The 9,206-nt window shown below is 36.1% G+C and overlaps 1 protein-coding gene and 1 pseudogene across 1 annotated transcript; both read right to left on the bottom strand.

Moving 5' to 3' along the window:
• Positions 1–4,130: 4,130 nt before the first annotated feature.
• LOC149389219 (uncharacterized) lies at positions 4,131–6,442 on the bottom strand. Its single transcript, XM_089622586.1, has 4 exons — positions 6,370–6,442; positions 4,945–5,033; positions 4,679–4,808; positions 4,131–4,591 (listed from the first exon to the last, which is right to left on the bottom strand). Exons 1-4 carry the CDS (start codon positions 6,440–6,442, stop codon positions 4,248–4,250), a joined length of 636 nt encoding a protein of 211 aa, XP_089478712.1. The 3' UTR covers positions 4,131–4,247.
• Positions 6,443–7,546: 1,104 nt separating this feature from the next.
• Positions 7,547–8,924, bottom strand: LOC149389218 (protein IRX15-LIKE pseudogene; annotated as a pseudogene).
• Between the last annotated feature and the right edge of the window lie 282 nt (positions 8,925–9,206).

The raw sequence follows: 9,206 nt of genomic DNA, 5'->3' as shown, positions 1-9,206 counted from the left end.
TCATAATCACTCTCAATGATGGCTCATTAGCTTCTACAAGGCTATAAATTTATGGAATTCCCTCTCCCTGAATTGCATGCTCTTCATCGGGCACTTCCTCATCGATGTTTGAGAACCTATTACAAGCTTTGAGATCTCACCAACATTAGAGGAAATAAGTGTTAGGAATATTCCCCACTGAAGATAATAAAATGATTACTAAATATAATATGAAGTTGACTTTATTAGCATTATTGATTAGTGGGTTATTTTCTAATTAGAATCAATAACAACTATCATCCATAGCCTTCGGGCTAACCTGCGTCTTCTCGATGTTTTCCGTGGTCACGACATCGGCGATGATGATGAGTGCTGAGAGGCATGACAATGGCATTTGGGTTAGGCTGAGTCTCAATCGGAGTAGGTGCTTGAGTCAAAATAGCTATTCTTGCACGTGTGGCCACCATTTTTCGTGCAGGAAGAAAAAGACATAAGTCCACGATATCTTTAAGCAGCTTGAATAACTTCTTAAAGTTTTGACATGAACAACTGTTACAATTTGTTTTGCCAAGCATAAAACTATGCACAAAGGTCCAACACCGGAGAAAAAAGAGGTGTTGAACATGTATTAGGCGTTTTAGAGTAAATTTGGAGCAATCTATGCCATTAATTTTGATCCAAGGGCTTAAAATACCTTTAAAACGGAAGCTAATAGCACATTGGCGCAACTTTTTCAGTACCGAAGCTCTTCGACTCCCGAAATGCTTCCTAATTTCATCAAGCTCTGGACACTCCTCTTCGCCTCAAATACCTAAAATTACTCTAAAACCTACATATACAATCAGGGACGAAGCCAAGATTTCACTTTATGGGGGGCTAATTTGTAAATTTTAAAGGTAAAAAATTGTAAAAATAAAATGAAAAGTGTGTAAAAAGTGCAAAAAAAAAAAAAAAAATTTGAGGAGCCCCCCATGAGTTACATCTGGCTTGGTGCCTGTATACAATCAAATACCAAAAAAAGAGTCACAAATCGGATTTGAAAGCTAGTGATTCTAAGTGTAAATTGCACTTATTAACTTGTTTTTAAAAAAATTCATTTTAATAATAATAATAATTTCAATTCTTAGTACGATTATAACTGTTATGGGATAACTTCTTGGATAATTAAATGGCGTCTTTAGATGTGGCGTCTTGAATTAGTTTGCTTGGTAGCATTTGCGGCTGAAGTCACAACTTCAGCCATTTCTTGCATTTGTGTCACTTATTTGCTAAAATTTCATCTGTATCACTTATTTGCATTTTTGTCACCTATAGAAAATCTAAATTACCCTCACCTACAAAAGAGGCTAGTTCCGGCGGAGATTCGATGAGATTCAGCGCGATTCGAACGTAAAATTCGCTCAACACGAGGATGGTGGAGCGGGTTCTGCAGACCGCGCAGACCAGCCCGCCGGAGAAGGAGGCTGGCGGCCGAGTCGCGCCGGAGCGTCCAGGGGTGCGAGCGAAGGCGGCGGCGGTCGGAGATGGAGTGGATCTGCAGAACCGTGCGACCTCGTCGAGCGTGAACCCGGAATCCGGCGCGATTCTTAGATCTAGATCTAAGAAGATCTAAGAATCGCGAGGAGGAGGCGGCGACGAAGCCGTGCTCGGCCGTGAAGGCGTCCCTGAGGGACGTCGGAGTGGCGGCGGCGGCGGCGAGCGTGATGCTGGCCGGGAACGCGATGGCGATGGACGTCCTGCTCGGAAGCAGCGACGGCGGTCTCATGTTCGAAAGGAGTCTACTTTTTTTTTTGAAATATTTGACTGCGAGTATACTTTTTGTAATTTGTTCTGTGAGTCTATTTTTTTCGAAATATTTGACTGCGAGTCTACTTTTTGTAATTTCTTCTGTGAGTCTACTTTTTTTTTCGAAATATTTGACTGCGAGTCTACTTTGAAATCTGTGTAAGGGTATTTTGGTCCTATTTTTTTATCAAAGTGACATTTATGCAACATCTTTTTTCGTCGTGACTCATTTGCAATTTGGAGCCGAATTTGTGACTTTGATGCAAATCTCTCGTTTGCTTGTATAGAGAAGATAGGTGGAGGCCTTATCGGGTAGGCTCGTGCATATGGATACTTCCATGACTTAGGCGTCTGAAGAATATGTGGGAGCTCTCGTACCAAGCTCTCTGATAATTTGTTTTCCAGTAGCGATATACCATCACTTATTAAAAAGATGTTTTTTGTTCTCGAATTTAGGATCGATGATAATGTTTTTTATCCATTCTTTTATGATATGATATTTTGAATTTTATTGCATATGTAATTTGAAGGCACTTGAGTGAATGTTTATATGTTAATATTTAAGATATTTATTGAGCTTTAAAAAAAAAAAATATATTCTAACTAAGTTTCTTAAAAGAAAAAAAAATGCAGTCTAAAATCAAATTGCATACGATTGTATGCAAAACGAGAGAGAGAGAGAGAGAGAGAGAGAGAGAGAGAGAGAGAGAGAGAGAGAGAGAGAGAGAGATTTTCTGTATATATCATTATCAGGTATTTTTTAGATTTTATTTCCATCCTTAGACATTGTTATGCGTTCTCAATTACCTCTAGTTTTGCGTTTGTTATTATGTACAACTCTTGTAATTAGTTTATATAAATGGCAATCGTCCCTAGTTTTCCTTTTGCATGAATATTTTGGATTTATAAGTAATTAGTTTCGAAAATCAAATGTAGTATTTTTTTAAATTCCGAAATTTATAATAATTAAAATTTTCAATTAGGCATAATCAATTTACAAAAATTTCCACCGCATCCGATTTAACTATTTGTTTAAAAAAATTTGAAACAGCAATTTCAACGTTTTAAGTTATTTAGTTCGTGAAAATATTCATGTTTTTTTTTTTTAGAGATCTGTAAGTAACTAAGTCACTTTAAACCTGTGATTTTGGATCTAGCCTATGTTTGACAATTTTTAGGGATATAGCCAAATGGCTTATATGGCAATAATTAAGGTCTGATTTGACCTTATTTATTAAAAAAAATTCGTCATTTTCTCTCTCTTATTTTTTTCAAATATTTTTTTTGCATCAAAACTTCAAAAATTCGTATCTTTCTCATACGAACTCGAAATTGAGTGATTTCAGATCCTACAAATTCGTGGCGTCGAGATATTCAAAAATAGATCTATTGTGTTTGATGAAAAATTATGTTTAATGCATCATAGTTACGTTTCCATTTATTTTTTGATAATTTCAAAAATTTCCAGTTATTTCCATATTTAAGTAGTAACGTGATTTTTCTACATCTGGTATTAAACATGATTTTTCATCAAACACAATGGATCTATTTTTAAATATCTCGGCGTCACGAATCCGTAGGATTTGGAATCACTCAATTTCGAGTTCATATGAGATAGATATGGTTTTTTGAAGTTTTTATGTAAAAAAAATGTAAGAAAAAAGTAGGAGAGAGAAAGTGACGAATTTGTTAATAAATAAAGATAAATCAGACCTTAATTATTGTCACATAAGTCTGTTGGCTATTTCCCTAAAAGTTGTGAAACATAGGCTAAAAACAAATCTCATAGTTTCATTTTGGATATTTCGCTACACTGTATTTTTTTTTATTTAGTCTTTTTATGATATGATGTTTTGAATTTTATTATATATGTAATATGAAGACACTTGAGGAAATGTTTATGTTAATACTTAAGATATTTGTTGAGCTATTTTTTTTCTCTCCGTAAATAAGTTTATTGAAAGAAAGAAAAAATGAAGTCTAAAATCAAATTAAACCGGGTAAGACATGTGTAAGCAGCTTTTTTTCCAAAATGCAGTCTAAAATCAAATTAAACCGGGTCAGACATGTGTAAGCAGCTTTTTTCCAGTTCGATTTATTTTCTTAGTGTGTCTTTTTTTATCAGTAATTCTCTAAGACCAACTCCAACCATAGCATGTTAAATCAACATAATTTTTGTGTTGATTTAGCAACAAATTTTTTTCCAACTCCAACCACAACACCAAATTTCACACTAAAAATACTATTCACCATTATTATATTATTATCACTATACACCTTTTTATTAACAAATATTTAAATAAATAATTATAGTGTCTTTATTTTTAATTACGTGATTAAATTATTTATTACTTGCTAATGTTTAACAAAAATAAAAAATTTAAAATAATAAAATTCTGAAATAAAAATTACATTACTTAAAAAACATATTACATCTAAATAATTAAAAAAAAACTTACATTTGAAATACAGAGTACTTCATACTAATTATCAGAATTAGTATATTCGTTCCACAAGTGCTCAATTAATGCATTTCGAAGTTCAATATGAGCATCTCTATTCTTGATTTGTCGGTGTCGAGCTAAGAATTTTTGAAATCGAGTATCTTCATCGTCTGTCATCTCAACTTCTGCATTTGGGACTTCGGCTCGTTCTTCAATGGTTGGACAAACATCGCATTCATCTTCTATTATCATATTATGCATAATAATACACGATGTCATGATATCATGTAACACTTTCTTACTCCATAAGCGGGATGGTCTGGCCACAATTGCAAATCTTGACTTCAATACTCCAAATGCACGCTCCACATCATTTCTACATGCTTATTGTTTCATTGCAAACAACTTTTTTTTTGGGCCACGGGGATCGTGAATAGTTTGAACAAGGATCGATCATTTTGGGTATATACCATCAGCTAGATAATAACCTATATTAAATTCTTTTCCATTAATGACATAATTGGCCGGTGGAGCATTACCCTCAGCAAGATTAGCAAAAAGATGGGATGCCTCTAGCACATTAATATCATTATTAGATCCCTGTAGACCAAAATATGCAAAACTTTTGTTTAATGCATAATTAAAATACTTAAAAAAAAACATTTGACGTGTACACAATGTCACGCTATATATGACGTGATACTGTGTATAACGCTATATATAGCGTAACATTTACCGTGCGATTGGAGCACCGAATCACACCAAATTTGGTGATTTGGCGTACAATTGGAGTTGGCCTAAATCCTGTATAACAGCCTTGTCCGACTGATTTAAGACCGAACACAAGTAGCGAGAATTATATATTGGGTTAATTATAAAAAAAAATATATTATATATTGGGTAACTGTTCATATTTGTTTCCGCAAATTTACTTTATTTCATGCCCAAATTACGCCAGTTTAAGGAAACGTCACGTTATCAGCCGTTGGACTAAATTTTTCCGCATAACAACAGAATATTGCTTAATAAGTTTTAACATGCATACGCTTGTTGAATTTGTAAAGCTGCTAATAATAAAACAGCACTCATAATAGTAACATTGGAAATCTACGAATTCGGTAGTAGGTAATCAAATCTAATACATTACATAGCATGTGTATATTTATCGTATTTTTAAATAAGCATGAATACATATTAGAAAAAATAAATTACACAAAATCCAATCAAAACTAATTTGCAAAATAGCATAATATGAAATTTTTAGAATAATAGTTAAAGTTTGACTTTTAAATAAATCTTTTGACAAGTCTATATAAGAAATTTACACGTATATAAATTTATAAGATACTTTCCTGAATTTTATTATTAATTTTTTTTTGTTATTTTGCTAATTTTGACAAATTTAGACTATTTTACGGATACATCGATTTCAATTTGCTATTTGGCTAGAACTTCCAGCTAGTTCAACTTCAGCAATACAATGCAACAAATTTGGTTTCATTGGAGTATACCCATTGATGGCCTTTTGGGGAAACAGTGAAATACAAATTAAGGCCATATTTAAAAATAAATAAAAAAATAAAGATTCATTAAGTATATAGTCATATTTACACTTTGAAATTACTATTTAGTCAAGTTTGGTAAATAGTCATATCCACGTATTTATACGCTTAAATTGATGTAAATAGCTCACTCTTTATTTCAATAAAATGGCAAACCAGGAATGTCACGTCATGTTTTTAGCTATTTATCAATATTTATCAAATGTTAATTATATAGCAATTTCAAATGTCTAAACTGACTAGTTACCTAAATTTTTGTAAAAAAAAAAAACACAAGATTTTTCGTAAGATAACGAATATAAAACTCATATATACACACACCAAACACCTTTTCTACCAAAAAAAAAAAAGTTAAGACAATAAGTTGTAAACGTTTATAAATTCTAATCGATATTGATGATACCTCGTGTGTGACACAATCATATAAACTATATTTAGAGAAATTTCATTGCTTGTTTAAAATTTTTTTAAAGTTTGGTGGATAAATTAAAACACCCGAAAGCCACTCATCACGATAAAAAGCGTGTGAATACCTATATAAGCAGAAAGGCGATAATTCCGTCTTCATTACAAAAAAAAAATCCCTCCACTATTGAGACCTTCACGAATTTCAAGTCTAGCGACCTCCTTGACTTCTCCATCGATGGCGATAGCCCAACCGTGAGATGCCATAGAGGATTAAATTCGGCGTCGGGGAAGACATTATGGGACAAAGGGGGAGAGAATAGGCTGCACCACATATGACTAACCTACATTTCAGGACATTAGAGTAGCAAACATTCAAAATGCTAACTATCTAATTTAGTGTAAATTTTATTTTTCTTTTAAATAAGAAAAATCTTATTACATAGTGCAAAACACCATAAGCAAGATCAATAAACATTCAAACTACGTAATATTTTAGACTATTTTACTGAATAATGTTTGCAATTGTCAATCCTATACATCAACATTTAAAAGCACAAATTCAAAATAGAATTTTTAAGCTAGGATTTGTTATTTTCTAATTTAAATTAAATTAGTCATAATCCTAATGTATATTCTATACGGACGTCATTTACACATGCACCACCGACACACACCCCTACAAACAATCCCAAAGTCATCGTCTGTTTTTTGTTGTTTTGTCTCGGCCGTAACTTACGCTTTTGTGACGTGAATCACGTGATAAAATATCGAAAGGAAACTTACTGCAACGAGCAAAGTTCATCCAAATCCAAGGAGTAAAAAGTAAAACCAACAAGATCAAAATGATTCAAATCTACTAAAATTCCAACAGCACCAAACTCAACTGAACTATTTCAAGTACACGCGCTTCGAGGCCAATTACTGACTGTCGCTGCCTTCCACGCCCTAGAATAGCGCGTGACGAAAATAATCGTTGAAAATCGAATGTATACAAATTCCATATAAACTGTGAAACAGTTGTTCTCGTCACTCACCACCGACACCTTCCCCTTCGTCTTCTTTCACTTTCACCAGTGCGGTGGCATAAAAAGTTGAATATAAAAAACAAATATTTATAAATAAATTATTATACACAAGTCTCGTCCTGTAACAGAAGCACTACTAGTGGTGATTTGGAACCGTTAATTAGTTTTTAATTAAGAAACTCGAAAACAAAGAAAGCCGGTGGATCGGTAGTTAGTTAGTAGTACTTAGTGGTTAGTACGATGAAAAGCTCAGTTAAGCTAACTTTGATCTTGTTCTGTATTTTTTTCTTAAACACGTCAAACTCAGGCGATTAAAAAAATAGTCAAATAAACAAATGGATAATTGTTCTTTGAACTCTGTTCCATTTTCTTTGCTTACCAATTTCTCACAGTTCCCAAACACACACAACAAACCGACTCAGGAAGATGTTCGGAAACAGGATAGTTTTGCTTTCCACGTTTCCGATTAAAACTTCACCTTTTAACCATGATATTTCACAATATGTAAAATCTGGTAAAAAAAAAAAAAAAAAACATAATTACAGTTCCTAGTTGTAGTCTCTCTCAGTGATCAACGTCACCGTTTTCTCTCAACGACGGAGGCAGAGAAAAAGAAGACTCCAGAGTCTTCGAATTCTTCTTCTTCTTCTTCTTCGAACAGAACTTGACGGAATGGGGATCCATGGCTTCAACGACAAAATGCCCCAAGGAATCGACAGTCTCGACTAGATTCTCCTCACAGAGAAACTCGTCGCTGAAGAGCCTCTCAACGTCCCTCCCGAAATCATGAACGAAGACGTGGGTCGGTGGTGAGCCGGGACGCTTGGTCCGGGCCAGAACCGCCGCCGTGAAGATCGCCGACATCCGTCCCGGAGCAGTCGGAAAATATCCCCTGGGACCGTCGACCACGATAACGTCCCAATCAACCTGGTAGACGAAATTGGGGAGATCGTTGACGGCGAGTCCGCAATCGGAGAAGAGAAGGTTCTGGACTGGACGGCACTCATCTCTGGAGCTGGATCGAGCAGAAGAAAGAAGGCGCGGGAAATCCTTGACGCGAGTTGTGTAGCTGACGTCATAGGCTTCGACGCCGGCGTGGGACTGCTCGAACCGGGAGACCAGAAACTCGCTCTCGTCGAGGAACACCGTACGGCCGGCGTGGTTGAGGGCTCGCCAGAGGAGCGACTCGCGGGTGAGTCCGAAGGCGAGGACGTTACCGGAGACTTGGGCGGCGATGGAGGAAATCTCGGCGGGGGACATGGAGGCGACGTCGGAGGAGTTGGAGAGGAGGGAGGCGTAGTGGAGGAGGGCGTCGGAGACGGCGGCGGGAAGCGGGGACGACGACGAGAACGGGTCGGCGCGGTTGGCGGCGCCGCCGTGGGAGGGGAGGGTGGTGTTGATGAGGGTCAGGGTGAAGGCCAGAGTGAAGAAGCTGAGGAGGAAGATGAACCACAGACGGGCCGAGGCCGCGGCGGCGGTGGCGGCGGCGGTGGGTTTTGCGGCGGAGGTGTGGTGGTGGAGAGGGGAAGGGTGGAGGAGGATGAGCTTTGTGTTGGTCTTCATGGTTTAAGAGAGAGAGAGAGAGAGAGAGAGATTGTGGAGTTTGTTTTTTTTTTTTTGGTAGAAGACTTTTTATTTTTATTTTTCCCTCTCTCGAAATTGCCGTGTCTCCTGGAAAATGTTTATTAAGTTTGGACTTTGGAGTGGCGAGAGTGGTATATGACTCATGAGGAAGGTTTGTATCTTTAATTTTCTTTTAGATGATAAGTAACGGTGATTTTTAGTTTTTACCTCTTAAAAAAGGAAAATTTCTGGCGAGTGTAGTAGAGATGGTAAATGCAAATGCATAGTGACAATAACAACTTACGATGCAAGAGAGAGAATGTATAAATGGTTAGAACTTAAAGAGGAAGTGGTGGCAAAAAGACCAAATATTTTCGGGTTATTATACTTATGTACCCGACGTTTAAAATTGGTGGGTAAAATATCCAAACCCAAGGAGT

Source organism: Urtica dioica, chromosome 8 (assembly GCF_054948205.1).
Source record: "Urtica dioica subsp. dioica isolate 48M chromosome 8, U.dioica_male_clone48M_v1_H2, whole genome shotgun sequence".
Taxonomy (NCBI): domain Eukaryota; kingdom Viridiplantae; phylum Streptophyta; class Magnoliopsida; order Rosales; family Urticaceae; genus Urtica; species Urtica dioica.
Note: the sequence above shows the minus strand (reverse complement) of the source record. Positions and strands in the feature narration are given on the sequence as shown.

Coding starts and splice junctions, on each gene's coding strand:
- LOC149389219 (XM_089622586.1), bottom strand. CDS start 6,442: ATGGCATCTCACGGTTGGGCTATCGCCATCGATGGAGAAGTCAAGGAG. Junction 4,809..4,944: donor TTCGGTGCTCCAATCGCACG/GTAAATGTTACG, acceptor TTTGGTCTACAG/GGATCTAATAATGATATTAA. Junction 4,592..4,678: donor AGGTTATTATCTAGCTGATG/GTATATACCCAA, acceptor TGAAACAATAAG/CATGTAGAAATGATGTGGAG.